Here is a 19,894-nt window from a genome sequence, read left to right as displayed (position 1 = left end):
ACTTTCATTTTATTTAAGTTTATTGTTAATTGAAATTGAAATAACATATATAACCATTGTTATTAATGCAACATATATTGTACAAAGTGTTAATTTTTAATTTAATTTAAGTAAAATGTGTATTAATAATTACTGCATTTAAAAAAAGTAAGCAGACACTGTTTGCATGTGAGGTTGCAACGCAATGACAAATTTTAATATAAAGAATTAAATTATGAGTTTTAATAAATAAAAATATTACTGAAACTTATTCTGGCAGATTCTGCATGCCACCGTATCTAGTTTTATTTTATCCAAACACTTCACAAACTTATTTTTAAAAATAAGATTTAACCTTTTATAAGCTCTAAAAGTTTTTTCTATAAGATCTTTTAAATAAGTTTAACCAAACGCATTTTATTTCAAATCATGTTTGAGAGCTTATAAAATATTAAACAGTGTTTGGTAAATATTTTTGGAGAATGAGCTTTATGAACTTATAAAACTCCCATAGAAAAGTAAGAGCTTATAAACTCCTTTAGAAAATTAAGGAGTTCTCAATTTATTTTTAAAAACTTAACAAACCCCTCCATATTTAATCATATTGATTACAGAATTGCAATATTAATATTTTATAAGTCTCATAATATTTTTCTACTCAAAATTAATTGAGTTATTTAAATTGATGGATTTGAAATTGTGAATTTCAAGTTCCTGATAATAAATTTTTTGAATTTATCATTTTAAATATAAAGGATCATGGGTCCTTCATTTTTATTTTTCAACTATATTTTATTTAATATTGATACGGATATAGAGTCATTTTGAAAATCTTTCTTCAAACTAGTTTGGCTCCGGAAAGATTATGTCTTTAAATAAATAAATAACTTATGAATTATTGAAAATTTAAAATCAAGATAACTAATGTTACCGAATACAAAAATATTATTAGATATAAAAACAGTTTTAAATTATATAATAATTTATTTATTTATTTAAAAAAATATGTGGATCTTCGGATAAAATAAAATAAAATAAATTAATAATTAAGTATAAATGTAAAAAGCTTTTGACGTTACCAACTGATGGTCATCACTATCATCATCGTTGTTTTATGAGATACGTTCTTACAAACAGCAGCCAAGCTAGAAATTTGAATTGGCCCTATCAAATTTTAATTAATTATATGGTAAATAATAATATTTAATTAAAAATAAATAAATTATTATAATAATCATTACAAATTAAAGAAATATAATATTATAAGTACGATTGATTCTTATAAATTATAATTCTGACAACAAGGACGGGTTGAAAGTTACAAGCAAGAGGAGTTTTGGTAAAAAAAATATAATTCTTTTTAAAATTGCAACAATATAAGAATTAGAGTTAAGATGAAGGAAGAGTATTCTTGTATCATTTTTTTTTCTTGATTTCAATATAAAAGAAGTGGCCTATTTATAGGCTCCAAAATTACAGTCAAAGATCTCATCAGGATGAGGGGAGATGAATTACCAAAGTCAATAGTTTATGAAAGGTAAAGAGTATGGGAGATGAAGATGAACATTTACAAATTCTAAATTCATAACCTTCTTATATGCTCATCAATCAATAATATGCCTTATTAAGAAAAATCCTAAGGGACAAGAGCCTAGTGAAGGAAAAAGAGTACATTATTATTTAATGCAGTACGATTATATACTATCTCGTTAAAAATCTTATCAGAAAAATCAAGTGGGAAAAACTATGGTCAAGGGAAAAAAGATTGCAGTGCGTATGGACTGCCCCTCATTAAAAATATCAGTTGAGATTTTGAGGTGACGAACGACAATATTATGGACTATTTTTTTGATATTGCAGTGGGAAGTGTCTTGGTGAACAAATATGCTAGATTGTCACTTGAACACACTTGTTGAACATCAATATCACCATTCTTTTGAAGATCATGAGTGAAGAAGAATTTTGGTGAAGTATGTTTCTTTCTATCCCATTTGGTGTATCCTTCTTTCAGTTGAGCAATACATGCTGCATTATCTTCATATAAGATCGTCAAGATAATATTTCCAAATAATAATCCACAAGTCCCTCGGATGTTGAATCATGGATCTCAATCGAACACATTCTCGACTTGCCTCATGCATTTCTATAATTTCTACATGATTCGATGATGTGGCTATTACTGTTTGTTTCATAGATCGCCATGAAATTACTGTACCGCCACATGTAAATAAATAGCCCGTTTGTGATCGACTATTATGAGGACCAAATAAATATACAATATCTGCATAACCCATATCCATTGTACTTCCAGGATAGCAAAGTAAATGCTTAATTCTATTCCAGTGTTTTTGTGTGGGTGAAGAACTATTTCTTATTAATAAATTAATAGCAAATGCTATATCAAGTCTTGTATGACTAGCAAAATACATTAGTAGTCCAATTGCATTAAGGTAAGGTACTTCAGGACTAAGCAGTTCTTCATCACTTTCTCGAGGTCATCTAACGACCTTACGACCATTGGGTTGCTCAATGAATGTGATTTGTCCATTTAGAATTGCTTTAGTACCATTCTTTAAATGTTCAGCTTGCAATCTAAGGCAATATATTTTGTTCTTTCTAAATCTTTCATATTAAATTATTTCTTTAAGAAATTTATAACCTTTATAAGCTCTTCTGGAGTTTCAATAATGTTTAAATCATCAACATAAACTGCAGTTACAACAAATTCATTTCCAAATCTTCTCTTGAAAATGGGAATTAGTTTATATCCTTCATTTAATAAATGATCACTGAGACGATTATAACACATTCATACAGATTGCTTCAACCCATACAAGGATTTATTTAATTTGATAGAATAATATTCTTGAGAGGGTGAATTTTATGTTTTGGGCAAATGAAATCCTTAAAGGAGTTTTATATCGATATCATTATATAAGCCATACAAATAGGTTGTAACTACATCAAGTAAACACATATCAAGTGCTTCTTTCGTTATCGGACAAATTAAGTGTCGAAAAATAGTTGCATCCACCACATGAGAGTAAGTTTAGCACCCTTACAACACTACACTTTAATACCCCTAATTATAATACATCTTCCATAATTAAACTCATTTTAATGAGATTTTCATAAAAACCAATAAGACAACTTCTATTTTCTACCAATATATTACATAGACATTAGGAAATTAAACACTACACTAATATTTGTTAATTAATATTTTACTGTAGCATTTAGGAATATATAAAAAGAAGAAAAGTGAAATTTCTAGTTATAATAAATTTTGAAATATAATTTCTGTCAAAGTCTAATATTTTTGTAGCTACATCGCTACAATCCCATCAAGGTGACACTGCTGACCCGTCTAGTAATATCAGTAATCGGACTTATGGTCCAACTTGGCTAGTTGTTGTGACTTATCTCTCAAAAAATATGTTGCAAAAAGTGAGTTTTCTACTCAATAAGTATAACTAATTAGCTTATATATATACATATGCATATACATACGCAGTAAGACCGATTTTATATTGTTGGTATTGGTTACTTCGTAATTCTATGGTAATTATATGATAAAGTATTGTTGGTTGGTATCTATTGTATGGAATTTCTCCTAATGGGTATGAGTATGTGTCCATATATAAATTGATATGCTTATTGAGTAGGTAGCTCATTCTTTGCTAGATATATTTTAGGATATAAGTTATAGTGACTAGTCAAATTAGATCATAAGTCGTGACACTAGTCTTACTAGATGGATCAACTATGACATCTAGCTATATAATTATAGAGATACTAGTCTTTAACTAAATTTGTATTTTAAGTTAGTTAACGATGTCTACTATTGTTTAAGACATATTATATTGATAAAAACAGAATTTACTTTATTGATTATAATGAAAATTTTTTATAAAATGGATTATAATTATGGAGGTGTATTACAATTAGTGGTATTAAAGCATAGTGTTATAGGGGTGCTACAATCTGCTAGATGCACCAACTTGTATGCAGTGTGGTGCAATTAGATTTCAACGAGAACCACCAGGTTTCTATTGCTCCAATTGTCAAGTGAAACTTTCAGCCTCGATGTTTCTGAAGAACTATGAGATTCTTTCTTTGGTAGTTCTCATATCCGTTAGCTTTTTACGGCACATACAACATGTTGTGGCCTTCACTTCATTCGTGGTCACTTATGATAAGGAGTTCTGCCGTAATGACAAAAATAAATACACATTTAGAATCCTAGGGTTGGTTTAACCAATTTGCCGCGATATTTCATGATGTTGAGAATAAGGTTGATAATAGTTTAATTGTGTATGATAAAATAAAAGAAGAGTTGGTAAATGATTATGAAACTTGATGGTTGTCGAGGCTACAAAAAATAATTCCTACTACACTTGTGAAAGTGGGAGTAGGGTCGATTCCATAGAGACTGGTTTTAAGTTGATTTATTTAAATAGAAATAGAAAATAATTGGACGAGGGGGTGTTTGATGATAAAAAAAAATAATTGAAAACTAATAAACTAGAAAGCAGTCAAAATTTACCTAGTGAGAATATGGGAGAAGGCTTTTCCGATTAAGGTCGGGATCATACTTGATTCTTATGAGTTGATCATTGATGCAAAAATAACACTTGTATAAACAAATATATCAGTTATAGTTGTTGGTACGACCTAAGAACCTCACATTTCCTTACCTTTTCGTCAGCCAAGGTACGACCGTTGGCTAGATCCCTAATTAACAGACAAGCCTGGGAACGTTCATAAGATTTAATCTATTAACAACATTAAGAATTAGAAAGGCCAGATTCTAATAAATAAATTCCTACGAGGATAATTCGTTTAAACTAGATCATGCATTCCCCATAACATAACTAACTACTATGACATAATTAATCATGCTACGTTGCTACTAAGAATTAAACTAAACAAACAATTACACGGATTTGTAAAGTTCAATTAGCTAAGCAAACCTTCTTGATAATGAACAATTGGCCATATTATTCAAAAATTAGACGTTTGTAATAAAAGCACAGAGAATAGCATGAATATTCATTTAACAAGTGTAAAAAGAGCAGATTATATCTCACAATATGTTACAAATCAAGCAAACACCATACCTTAACCAAAAAATAAAGAATTTAGCTGGACATGTTAATGAAAGAAACACACTAAGAAGTGAAATTCCATTAACCCTGACAACAAATCAAAACTAAAAGAGAGAGTATGAAAGTGAATTAAGCTAAGGAAAATAAAGTAGTTTATTCAATTCCAAGATCCGCCTTCAAATTAAGCACATCATTCCTTTTTTCTCTTGCGGAAATTACGGTTTTCTTTTATTCATCCGTGTTGACTAAATCACTAAGCGGCACGTTTAATCAATCCCGCAAAACTGCTTTGAAATCTTTTCTTCCCTTTTTTATGCCTTTAATTTTCGGTTTTAGCTTGATTTTGCCATCTTTATCCCATATCATCCCTTTTTAGCTGAATATGCAATAAATTCACATGATTATGAATATTTTTAGATTAAAAAGGAAGATTAAATCACTATAAAATCATGACGATTTGCGTAGTTATCAGAACTTCTAAAGGTTAATCCTTACTCTTCTTTCTTTCATTGCCTACAAGAAAATCCTGAATTACGTGACTGTAGGGTTGTTCTAAGAGCTAACCCTGTGTTAAATAAATGCTTATATAACGTTCCTACTATTGATCAAGTGGTCGCAATATGAAAGGACTTTGATAAGTGTGATAGTCTCAATGTCAATATATATTATCCAAAATCAGGTAGAATTAAAAAGATATAGTATTATTACAGACGCTATGATCCATTATAACATCCTTTATTATTTCCCCTATGTGAACTTGGTTGACATGCTAGCATTAAGCAAAAATATAATTCTGAGAGAATTAGATATCAAAAAAGAATGAGATCTTGTGAAGGTCAACACCTGGCCATCCTTTCACGTGTCTTTTCAGGTGTTCAATTGTTGCAAGCCGAGGCAGAAAGCATGCGAGTAACACCATATATTTTCTTTAGTTATTTAACTTAATTTAATTTTTATCTTTTATTGCCTGCAGGTGTTGAATAATATTAACATAAAAGGGAGACTATATCTGCTTTAGAATATTATTGCTATAGACTACAGATGCATATTATTGATAAATCACTATTATCGCACTCTAATAGACTATTGCTACAATATGTGCATGATATTTATATTAAGGTTGAGACACAAAGGCTTGATTATTTTTTGCATGAACAAAGATAAAAAATTGCTAGACATGAGTCTTTTCAGGGTATAGTATATAGTCTTGAAATATATGGTAAAAATGACCCTAGTAAAATTGGACAATGATTCATACTTCTAGCATCATTTATAGGAGGTCCTATGCGTTAGAGATATGTAGATGCAACGACATTGATTCAAAAGTATGGGAGCCAAATATTTTCTTGACAATGACATGTAATCTAATTGGACCGAAATCACTAACAAAAAACTTGATAATGAATTACTACATAACATGCATGATCTATTAGCTCGAGGTTTTAGGGAAAAGTTTGAAGAATTAAAAGATGAATTGATAAATAAGAAAATTTTCGAAGATGTTGCAACTTATAGAAATGTTATTGAATTTCAAAAAAGAAGCTTTCCCCATGCATGTCGGCCATTAAGAATGAAAGATAGGTACAAAATTAAATCTCCGGATGCATATGATCAATCTAAATGTGTTGAATTGTCTGATAAAGCAAGATATCCTTATCTTTATTCTTTGGTTGTCAAGCATACGATACATGGTCTTTATGGTAAGTTGAATAAGAATAATGTTTGCATGATAGGTGGTACACGTAAAAATCATTATCCAAACGAATTTTATGGTGTAACATCCCATGGAAAAATTTAAATCCTAATTATAGGAAACAGAGTTGTGAAAGTGCTACTTTAGTTAGAATAAAATTACTTGATAATTGTTGGGTTGTGCCATATTGTCCATATTCATTAGCAAAGTTTGATTGCCACATTAATGTTGAGATTTGTTCTAACATGAAATTATTTCAGTACTTATATCAGTATATGTCTTTAAGGGATATGATTGAGTAGCTTATAGTTTAAGAAGACTTATTCTCCTTAATCTTAATATACTCTTCTATGACAGATCCAACGAAATTATAGGAAAATTTTAAAACTCATATGTCTGAAGATTTTTATCGGCGAGGTTATTTATCTAAACATGAAATGGAGATAAAGACATTAGAAGGAATTAATGAATTTTTTGGAATTTTATGCACATCTTTGAAAGAACTCCATCTTCCTTCATGCCCATGAACTTTTTCAATTAAGATAAATTTACAAAAGAGTACAATCATGAGAGAAATATAGAAATTTCAGAAGTCGATCTACTTTCAATTGAGAGATTAAATGACGATTACAGGCGTGCATTTAAAATTATCACTAAAAAGGATTACTCAAGTTCAAGCGATACCTACTTATAGATGGACCAGGTTGAAGTGGAAAAACCTTCTTACACCTGTCGTAGCAGCTTCTAGCATAGTAGCTGCGGTGTTGCCTAGAGGTCAAACAACACATTCATGATTTAATATACCTATGAATCTTGATGAGAAACAAAATGTAAGTAAGAAATCGAACTACACTTGCAAAGTCATTGTTAAGTCGAAGTTGATAATATGGGATGAGATTTCAATGACTAGGCAGCAGATCATGAGACATTGGATGATATTTTACAAGATTTAACTAATTGTGAAATCCTTTTGGTGAGAAAGTCGTTGTCTTTGGTGGTCATTACAGGCAAATTGCACTATTATTTTTAAGAGAAAATATGCGTGCTAAAGATGATCCAATGTTCGTTGAATTTTTTATGAGTGGGTAATGGGACTAAAACTCATGTTCTTGATGATAGAAAATTTCAAATAACATGATTTTACCTTTTGTTGAGTCTCACAAATCCTTGGGTGATCTGATTGAATTTATTTTTCCATGTTTGGATCTTTTCTTGGCTCGTCCTCACTTGTAATAAATAGATCCATTTAGTGCCTAAGAATGATTGTGTTGATGGGATAACTGAAATTTCGATTGAGATAAGTTTTCACGTGAATTGAAACATTTTGTTAGTCTCGATAAAACCCATGACGCTTCACAACAAGGTCAATATTAGGATTTCTTGAACTCTATCACAGTAGTTGGACTACAAACCACATACATTAAAAGTATGATGTCCTATTATGCTACTAAGAAATATCAATCCAATTGAAGGTCTTTGCAACGGAAAATAGGTCCCCGCATTTCCTTATTTTGATATGTTTATAAAAATTTTCAATATATTTTAGTTATTTATTTGAAAAGCAATAATTTAACCAATTTATCATTTTACCTCAACCAAACAACACTAGTTTCTGAACCATCATGTTTTTTAATTTTTTCTTGGTGGCCTACTTGTGAATGATGTGCATGTCGTTCCTCTATTGGTTCTCTATCTGCAGTATTAGTAATGTCTCCAGAATCTTGATTAGTTTAAAATTTCAAACAAAGTTAATAAATTCAATGCATCAAATCGATAACAAACATGATATAGTGTATTGAGAAGACGACGAAAATAGTAAATAATGGATAAGAAAGATGACATTGTAATTCAAAGCCTAAGCAATGGTGAGGTAGTTTATCATTTCATTGAGGAAACTCAAGAAATCCATTAAACCAATTAAGAGGATTTTTCACCTGCCAACAAAATCAAACAAATAAATGAATAACATAACCATGTATTTATATAACAATTATTTAGTTTTATTTTTATTCAGCTTTTGAATGTTTCATTGGATAAAGTGCTTTTATAATAATTTCAAAAAATTCAAATCGTTAAGTTGAATGAATAGGTTCTTTTTTATTTATAAAGTACTTATTAACTTTCTAAAAAGTTTGTTAACTTATGACATACCTTATATTTTTACTTAAACTAATTCAAATAATATAATTATTTTATTAAAGTAATAAATATTACATGCAGTGCACGTAGTTTCTACTAGTAAATAAAAGTACTCATATTAAGGCTATTCTTTTACTTGAATAAAGTTTGGTTTATTTTCTCCAAAACAGAACAAAACGTAGCCCTGTGATGCCATAAATAAATGTTTGAATGAAAGAGGATTCATTATTTAGATTAAAAAGGTCATGGACACTCATTATGGCATCGAATATCTCTACAATATTTCTTCACTGATTGAAGAATATGTCGACTAGCCCCCGAAAGTTCATTTGAAGAATGTTCAGCTTCACACTCTCATGTTAGTGATATGTACCAATTTTCTATCTCATTAACTTTCAAAACTAAAATAATTGGATACTTTTTACTTATGTATTGATTTGTCAAATATCAGATTTGTCAACTAATGGTATTAATAATGATTCTAATGTTGTTACTACATCAAGGGACGTACACCTTCTCCAATCAAGCAATGATCCAACTGATGTTACAAGTTTATTAGTTTCACCTCCAAAGTCATAAGTGATTGCGCTTGCAGGTGTAACTCGCCTGTTAATTTATAAATAAACAGCTACTACATAACTCATCAGGTTTTTGTTCAGGCTTCATGTGTGGTAACCTCTTTTACCAGTTAGCCTCGATGATCTATTTTGTCCATGCACTTGCTACTTAGTGATTTTCTAGTTTTAAATCTTTTCCTAGTGTTGACATGATGTTGTTACGGGGTCTAAGAACCCGTTATGTTATATAAACTTATCACTTCCTTTGTTGTTAATCAGCTTTATATGAATAATTTCCTTCTGGTGTTGAGTTTTTATCTTTTGTTCTTTAAATACCACAGATTCATACCAAGAATGACGTTATCATCTATCATATAATTGAAATTTGCTGAGTTTGAATTTGTGTGATCAAGATTTGCTTCGCTAAAATCTTCAAAGGGATTCCTTATTAGGAATATTGATTTTTGTTTTACATTCGATCAATTGTTTCGTTTCGTACTACCTGAATCTAAAGTTCATATTCCTCTGAAAAAAATTTCTATAAATATAAGCTTCTATTATGAATTATGGATATGAAATTTATATTTAAAAAATTGGACCGAATCATGGCATAAGTTCAAGTAGCTTAAAAATAAAACTCCAAGTGAAAGAAACGCAATTTTGACGTAACTTTTAGTTACATTTTGATTAAAGACAAAGATTTTAATCCTTGTTCATATTTTCTTATTTCATTTTTGCTAACAATATGAATTGCTCAATTCTCATAAATTAATATTCTACATAACCAAATTCTCCTTAATTCTTATATCATATTATTCAGCATTATAACTATTCATCAAGAAATAACAAATTTTTACTAAACTTTTAGGGGCATAATTTCTAATCTATATCTATACTATATATCAAAGTGTGAATCGTTCATATGTTTGTTCATCATTGTAAAAAGATATTCATACCCTTACTTAAGTAATTTTTATAATATTAAATGAAAACTAGTTATAAAAATATAAAATTCTATTAGGGGAAGACTATTGAACAGTTCTAATACCTTAAACTACTTAGACAATAATAAATATATCCTATTAAAAGAAATAGGCTAATAATATGTCCGCGCAATTAATTAGTTAGAAGATATTTTTAAATATTATAAAATTATTATTATACTAGGGAAAAATATAAGTTAAAATGAATAGCAATGAAATGATTATAAAATAATAAACTTCAAAAACTATATATATATATATATATGAAAGAATAAATATTATGAAATTTTAAATAAAAATAATCAATCTTATTAAATTAGAAATGCTTTCGAAAAACTTAACATGGGTGACTTCTTATTAATTGATTTTATTTTAATATTAGTAGTATAAAATTATTTTGAGATTATACTTCAATATACTTTTGATTTTTACCATAATATACTGGATATAAAATAATACTACTAAATGCAATTTGGTTAAGTATATAATATTGAGAATTCTTGAGTGTTTATTACTATTATGAGAAGACATTCATATCCTTACTGTGATTCTCTTTTCAATAATAAATTAAAGGAATAATTACATTTATGCCTCCTAATTTATGGTGTGTTCACACAAACTACCCCTACCTTTTGCATAATTACATAAACCACCAATAACAATGAAAGAATAAGAATAGTTGTGTGATGATGTTGATATTATTTTTTAGGGGGGGGGGGGGATGTGTAATTTTGCAAAAAGCAGTGATAATTTGTGTAAATAATTTTGACGTCTCTGATGGTATATGTGTAATTATCCGAAAGATATAGATGATCGATATAAACAGGTCATAGGCTACAAAGTGTAAATATAATTATCTCTAAATAAGAATTGTTATAAGAACCAAATTCTATCAAAGCAAAAAGTATTTTTCTTAATGGAAAGTTGGAAAGTTAGAAAATTCCAAATAAAAATCATTAATTTTATTATAGAAATCCATTGAGAAATTTTAAAGTGAGTTAACTAATTGATTTTATTTTTAATATTAGTATTAGGTAACATTTTTTAGATTGTACTTTTATTCTTTGTTTTCCATAATATATTGGAGTTAAAATAATACTAATAAGCAGACTTAATATTTAAATTGCAATGACAATATATACTATAATTTTTTAAAAAAAATTAAAAATTTGATAAAAGTAAATACAGTACTATGAGGTCATACGAAAGAATATAAAATACAAATCTACGTTTCGAAACGAAACACACCATGTGAACACCCGTCTGAAAGAATAATATTGTATATAAGAATGCGCTAAAAACTAATAAAATCGAAAGAATATACACATTAAAATTTGTATAGAGTAGTGAATATAATTATAGGATGTTATGATTAATATATTCTCAGATAAAAGCACTATTTTTATATATTAAATTAATTTTTTGTATAAAATCTCTTGTTATATAATTTTTAATATTTTTAGTAATTAATAAATTTTATATAATCATATAAAAATATATTTTTACAGGTGGATTACTTTCTATGGATAATAAGAGTACTGATCAACTTTATCTTTTTCTTTTTTTTAAAAAAAAAGATATACGGCTGATCAAATATTGAAGAAAAAGAAGAACCCTAATTCGCGGACTAAAGGGGAAAGGGGTTTTAGCTTTTGGCAACTTCGAGTGGAGAAATTCATAAGCCGGCAATGGGGAAAGAGGAAGAGCTTTGGGACGATTCTGCCCTCATCAAAGCTTTCGACCACGCTATTACCAAATATAAGGCAATAATCTATATTCCCATACTCAATTTGCGTATTTTGTATTGCTTTCATTGTTTCAATCGAATTCTTCGGCAGGTGATGCATGGAATGAGTGGGTCGACCACGGAAGGGAAGAGCATGAGTCATGCAGACGAAAGTTTATCAGCTGCTGAAGCTGATAATGGAAGCAATGAGTTTGGCCCCCACGCTGTGTAAATTCCTGAAGGCTAATATATTATTGTGGCGTAATTATTTCTTAGTTATCTGTTAAAAATTTCGGAAATTCGCTAGATGGATTTGTAAAGCAGTTGATAGTGTATTAATTAGTGCAAGCATTTTGCAGTGTTCTTTCATAAGTAGATAAGTAGATAAGTAGATAAGTAGAAAGTGAGCAGAAGGATCAGCTCTTCCCTAGTTTATGATATAATGTGAGTACCTAGAGCATTGAACTAAAATAATTTTGTATTTTGAAAATGATTTAGTTGGTGTTCCACAGTAGTACCAACTCCTTGGTAAGGAAAGGATTACAGTATCTTATTTTCAAATTTAAAAACTAGAAACGCCCATTGTCTCCTTGAAATGAGATTTCAGTTCATGGGTTTGTGCTCTTAACTCATCCCAGTGTATATACTCTATTGTTCTTCCCTTTTGCATGATTATGCTCTCAAATATTTGGTACTAGCATAAGCATAATGTTCCTGCCTTAAATGACAATTCAACTGAAAAGCTATTGTAATTTACGACTCAATGATGCTAACTTTCTTATTACTTTTTATGTTGCTGAAGACATGTACAGGATGTTGGAGAGACTGCTAACCTTTTACAAGTCAAGGAAAATTCTCCTTTGGAGTTGGGTTCTTCTGCAAAATGTGCAGGTTCTTCCAATATTCAAAATGATACCCATGGACTGATCAATGAAAAGCATGCTGCAAAAGCAGGCTCCCCAGGGGATTGTGTGATCTCATCTAATGTACAAAGTCATAATCAGGCAACATGGTATTCAAATGGTCCAGAAGAATACAGCCAGTTGTTGAACAAATATTATGAGCTTGAGGGTCAGCGACAGCAGATACTCCAGCAACTCAACCAATACAGCAATTGGAATTATCAACACCCTATTCCCAATGCATCTACTTCTGAAGAGTATCAAGCATCTGATCCTCAACATTTTGACACTGTTACCTGTTACTGTCCATATGGCTGCCAAAATTGGGTTGTTCCATGCAATTCATTACCTGCTTCTTGTTCAGGTGGTGCTTGTAATGATAAAAGCTGTGATGCTATACCAGAAGGTTCTCAAAATAGGAATTCTATGTCTCCACAAGATTCTGATTATGTTAAGACAGCAATGGTTGCTGCTGAAAAAGCATTGTCTTCTTTAAAGGAAGCAAATGGAGGTGAGATATCTATCCAAATTTTCATATACTTGTTAACTATTCTAATTCTTTGGGTGTAAATTTTGGCTATGGGATTCAAATTCTCTAGAAAGTGGACTAGTGGAGTATTAAAAGAATTCCTTCACAGAGCAATGATCATATCTGGTATATGCAAGTTTTAGAGTTAAATGGATGTAAATTGCAGAGTAAAAATATCAAGTTCCTCTCTTGGGTCACAAGTTACTCTAGAGTCTAGAGTCACCCGTCTTATGGATATGCTAGATTATTGTTTAAGAAGTCTGCTATACAGAAATCAGACAGACTAAAAAATAAAGAGAATGGAGGCAGCTATTAGGTCCTGTGGCCTAACATTGAAGAAGCGCTACAGCTGAAAAACAAAGCTCCATCTGCTTAAATAGATTCACTGGTGGTGAGCTTGCTGATCATCCATTTAAATATGTAGGTATGTCTTTTAGAAAAGTACTGGAAAGATGACGAGTTTTACCTTCATGACAATGCATCAAGCGGATAACATTCAGTAGACCAAGTGGCTAGTTGCAATACCTTATAGAAGAGCCCTTCAACCTACCGACAGCAAATGACTTTATTAATTACCGTAAAGAAATCACCTATGGTGTTTTCTAATAATGATCTGTGACCTACAAACATCATCGGTTTATGGTCTTCAACCTTTTCATACTTTTATCTCTCTACTCTTGTAGTATCAAAATATCATTCAATCATCACTAATAGCTCAAGAGGAATAGATTTGGTAGGAGTTTCTCCTCAGAAGTTGTTGGATTTCTATTTCAAGTACGAGATTTTAAAAAAATCACCCCATAAAATAGTAAGACAGATTAGGGAGATGTGATGCTAGTCATTTTTTCTTGTCATCGAAACTGGAAATGATAGATGAAGAATTTCCTTTAGTTATCTTTTCGTTCTTTATGTCTTCCAATGATATTTTTCATTATGCAGTCCATCCAGAGATTCGTATTAAGTTTAAATTCTTAATGTTGTAACTAGATCTCTTGTTAAAATATATGATATGTTGATAAAGTTGAAGAGAAAAGAAGAAAATAAAATTATTATGTGGTTCTGCCATTTGGCCTACATCCACGGACAAACACCCAAAGGGCCGTAACATCTTTGTTCTCAATTGAACCCATTTACAAGTGAATTGCACGTATGTAATTATCACAAGTAGATGAAATCGCTCCACCATCAAATCAAAATCTTAATAATCTATTAGATATATCTGTTATGATTTTCAAACAATCTTTTCTTGATTCTTAAGATTCGTCTCAAGTTGAATACTGGATTTTGATTGTTGTCTTCAACTTGAAATAACCTGAGGTACTTCAAGAAATTCCTGAATCCACTTCAGGTCTGTGGCTGAAGATTCATGATACGGAGAAATAATCACAAAATGACACATTCTGCACTATAATAAGCTCCATTAGACGCTATTAGTAAAGTGTCATGAAGATTGATATGGAGGGGATGGACATTGTGAATGAGAAATTGAAACAAAGATAAAGCTGGATTAGAAACCTGGCAACTTGCTTTTGTACCATGTTAAAGTTTATGATATACTGATAAAGGTGAATATAAAAGAAGAAAACAAAAGAATTATGTTATTCTACCATTTGGTTTACATCCACCGATAGTCTCTTGTAATCAATATCAAAGATAACATCTTGATTCTTAACACAAGTTACTGTATTCTTTTAGTTGCTTGGTATGATTTATGAAAATTACGGTATGGCAATAGTCTTCTTGCATTTGACCGCATATTTCTTGAAGATAGAATTACAAAATGCAAAAGCTGTTCTTTTCTGTTTTACATTTCATATTTTTCTTAGATGTTTTCTCTTTGTCATCTTCCACATGCCAGAAACTTTAATGGATTATGGACTTGGCATACAAAAGAATGTTGATAGCTTGTCAAATTACATCTGGGTTGGGATCATAAGCCTGACTCAGAATTAAGCTTATACTCGACATTTCTGCCATTTGAGCAACACATATATCCGTAGGCGGATATTGCCTGACAAGGGCGCTTTGTTCTGCTTTGTGCATTCCAAAGAAATTTATAGCTTATTGGAGTTACTATACTGTTTGGGATGATAAGCCTGACAGCGATTTAAGCACTCAAAACCTAAGCTTATGCTCTGCCTTTGTGCGATTTGAGTAATACATGTCCCTGAAAGTCAATAGTGGAAAAAATAATAGAAGTACTTTACGTATATCCTTCTGCACACCTTCTTACATAGTCTCTTTCTAAACAATATAATATGAATTTCACATGCTAGTGATTTTCTATATGTGCTTTATGCCACTGTGACACTGGTTAGAAATCCAGTTTCAAGACCCGGCAATCTTGTTATGAAGAAATTTGTGCTGTCTTGTTATTAGTTGTGTAGCTGGCTGCTCAGGTTCTTCAGCATATAATTTTCTCCTTCCAAATCACTAGGAATATTTTCTGCTTATGCACTAATTAACATGCTTTTCCGAGCTTGCAAATATTATTGTCGCTTTGGTTTCAGTTAAGTAATAATGATAAAGTATGAATAAGCTTACTTTATGATCTCTGAGTAAATCATTTTATCCTTGGTGAATTTCAGTGAAGGACAAACCACTTGGAATGGAGATGGGCCACTCTGCTGAAAGCAACAAGTCCACTACAGATCTTGATGTGGTTCTGAATGCTTGGTATTGTGCAGGCTTTTATACCGGAAAGTGAGTATTAATAATCTCAATATTCTATAGATTATTTTAAAATGCTTCTTTGCTGGACAAACCACTGTTTAAGTGAAGTAGAAAAAATTGGGTCAGAGTTGTGTACTTTAAAACACATTTGTAATACCCGTTCGACTATGAGTACACTCTCTTGTCTGATTATACCATGGTCTATACATATAACTCTATTTTTTGCATCTTTAATCAGTGCTGCTATTGACAACAACCCAAAAGAGTGGCTTCCTGAATCTAATTACCACATGGATTGAGAAGCTTGTAGTCTAGTACCTGATTATTAACCTTTAACAAAGTGAAGAACAGTTGTTATGACCCACAATTGTGGCTAGCGAAACACCTATTTTTCACTCCTATTAGATTATTTTTGTCTTAGAGATCGTAATTAATTAATTATTTTTTATTTAAAAAAGAGGGGAAAATGTCTATTTTTCGTTGACATGGAGAACTACATGAATAATAAAGAAATAAAATCCGTGGAAGGAAGAGAAATGCTCCTAGAATCTTGAATCACGTAAACAAATAAGCAATGAAGATTATTTACCGCCTTCTGCAAAACTATGGATGTTGCTTCCAGGGTCTACATAGATGTCAGTGGCTTTTGTACGAGTGATCATTATTACTGTTGACTTGAGATACTTATAAGCTTGAATCGACATGGATAGTGAACAATGTAAAATTGATTATGATAATTGTTGATCCTTTGTGCGTGCAAGCATTCCCTGGTTTTTCATCCAAAAAATGCATTTCTCTGCATTTCAGCAATTTCACTTAATGTATCTGCTTTCTTTACCAAAACCCACATGGTTTGTTTTTGCTTTGTGATCAAGGTATCTTTCTGAGCAGTCTTTCGAAAAGAGAAAGCACTCTCACTGCTCTTGAGCCTTCAATAATCAGCAGGCATGCCATCATCTTGGGGGAAAAATTTGTTAATATAGTAGCTATCACAAGTGTTCACCCATTGAAGAGCTTGGTATTTTCAGTCAAGGAAATACAATTCGGTCGGCGGCTATGATATCAAGATAAGAATATGCGATTCTCATTGATTTGCCATTCTACATTGTCTTTGCAGTCCTATCATTTTGGAAAATTTTAGAGAATCAACACACTACTGTAAGTATTCGGTATGGTGTTTGTTATATTGACATACACTCTGTCTGAGGGGAAATGTTGGTACCTTGCTGCTAGTCCTTGTAGTTCAGTTGGTGATGTGGTTTCAGGAAAACCATGAAACTCTAAAGATACGAGCATTGTTTGGTTAAAATTTTCTTTATTGCTGATGCAACTCCAAACTTCATCCAGAAAATTATTTTTTTAGAAAAGAAAATGTTGACATTTTATCCATTATTACATTGGGGAAATAAACGAGACATTTTAGAGTAAATTATATTGATACTATATGAGATTGTGTATAACTACGAAAATAGCTTTGTATCTGTAAAATTACAAGAGTAGTCCTTGGGGTGTCAAAGTAAATCTCAGGGGTGTTTATGTAAATTTTAGTCTCTAAGAAGGTGTTGATGTAAATTAGAATTACAATTTAGAGGGTGTTTGTAATTTTATAAATATTTAAAAATTTTGTGTAATTAGATTTAACTTTAATGGTGGTGATGTAATTTACCCAACATTTAAATCATCTTTCCAAAAGTTTATAGAACCATGATAGTGATAATGTATATAATTAGCAATTATTATTATATTACTGTTTGGTGAATGTCACTTGGGGTCTTGGAATAGTGTGATTTGATGGTACTGTCTCAACTTAGAGTAGAAGTTATGGTGTCTCAAATTGTATTGTTATTGGAAGCTAATAATATTTATTTACAGTTAAGCTATACACGATACAATACAGAGATGGCCACACGAAAAATTTTTAAAAATTAAAACACGATACAACACTGATACAATTATACATAATATATATTTTTATTATATATATTCTTAATTTGTCATAAAATTAAAATTTGCAATATGAAAAGTATCAAAATAAAATATAAAATAAGTATGTCTTACATTTATATTTTTGACCAAATGTGATTTCAAAAACATACATTATCAGTTTGTTTTTAAAAGTATGCGATGAAATATTTCTAATATTCAAAATTAAATCATCATAACTATCTCTCAAACTTTTGCAATTCCATCTTAAAACTTTGAGTCTGAGAGACAGAATTAATTCTTTTTCTTTTTTATTAAGCTTAATTTTTTTTTAAAAAAAAGCCCATAACTTTTTATAATTGTAAAAAAAGATTCAAAAGATGTTGGGCAAGTCTGTCGTGGCGTGTCTAATGTCCTATCCTTTTTTTTTATATTATATTTTTGAATACGCGAATGACTGTGTCCATATCCAATATATATTTGACAATACATCGAATATTTTTTTAAAATGTCCGTGCATTATAACTATTAAGCAAAGAATGAGATGAGACACATGGATAGCAATTTTATTCCAACAAAAACAAAATTGATCATTTTATTCATTTTAGAACTTATTATTTTTAGTTTTAGGTCTGCATGGTAAAGCTTTCTCGTGTTAGTTTCTTGAGTGAAGTGCAAAACATAATCATTTTCATATTATCATTTTTCCTACCACAAGAAAAACTAATAAATAATGATCAATTATTTTAAATTTTTTGTGCACATACATCAAATGTGCCACATACCGTTAGTATTAAAAAATTCCCAAAATGAAATTAATTTTGTTTAACAAATAACATGACTTTCTAGGAGGAAAAAACACAAAGGCAATATGGTCTAAAGAGTGTAAAACAAAAGCCCCCAGAGACTGACGAAATTATATTAGTTCTGAAGTTTAGGGATTAATAATTTGATCGGCTCTTTCTTTTTTGCTCCCCCCTATAAATGAACGGCTAAGATTTAGTCACTTATTAACCCAACACATAAGTAGAACAATTACAAGCATGACAATTGTATTGAGAGCTCATCTTCCTATTCTAATTTTTCAGTTTGTGTGATGTTAAATCTTGTGCCAAATGTGCCTTCTTGAATGTTAACCCATCACACTTTTTGTTTGTTTCTTATTGCCTTATTCACTCCTTAAGAATCTTCCATTCCACTTTGGTATCGTACGATCACATGTATATATGTATTGTATGTTGGCCCATTTTTAATACAAACTAATTTAATTTTTAAAATGGACACATTGTTAACACACCATCATATGATACTTGTGTGGTAAATTATATTTTTAATCCTGTAATATTAGGTCGTTAGTATTTTTGGTCCTATAACTTATTTTATTTATACATTTAGTCTGTTTTTTACGAATTTAGTTTTGAACATATCACATTTGGTCCTTTTTGACAAGTTTAGTCCTTTGTTAATAATTTTGGTCCCCTTCACACAGAAATGGATCTCATTTTTGGTCTTGTAGCTATGAGTCGTTAGGATCAAAATTGTCAATACAGGACTAAATTTGCTAAAAAAGGACCAAATGTAAGATGCTCATGACCAAAATCATAAAAAAAATGACTAAACATGTGAATAACATAAATTACATGACCAAAAGTACTAATGATCTAAAAGTACCCGACCAAAAG

At 30.4% G+C, this 19,894-nt stretch overlaps 1 protein-coding gene across 1 annotated transcript; it reads left to right on the top strand.

Annotated features, from left to right (window-relative positions):
* Positions 1 to 12,053: 12,053 nt before the first annotated feature.
* On the top strand, positions 12,054 to 17,619 carry LOC105155514 (uncharacterized). The gene is made up of 5 exons (XM_011071399.3): positions 12,054 to 12,222; positions 12,298 to 12,413; positions 12,988 to 13,598; positions 16,205 to 16,319; positions 17,165 to 17,619. The coding sequence occupies exons 1-5, from the start codon at positions 12,148 to 12,150 to the stop codon at positions 17,214 to 17,216; spliced, it is 969 nt and encodes a 322-aa protein (XP_011069701.1). The 5' UTR covers positions 12,054 to 12,147; the 3' UTR covers positions 17,217 to 17,619.
* The last annotated feature ends 2,275 nt before the right edge of the window (positions 17,620 to 19,894 follow it).

This window comes from Sesamum indicum, linkage group LG6 (assembly GCF_026168435.1).
Source record: "Sesamum indicum cultivar Baizhima isolate 11 linkage group LG6, ASM2616843v1, whole genome shotgun sequence".
Taxonomy (NCBI): Eukaryota; Viridiplantae; Streptophyta; class Magnoliopsida; order Lamiales; family Pedaliaceae; genus Sesamum; species Sesamum indicum.
Note: the sequence above shows the minus strand (reverse complement) of the source record. Positions and strands in the feature narration are given on the sequence as shown.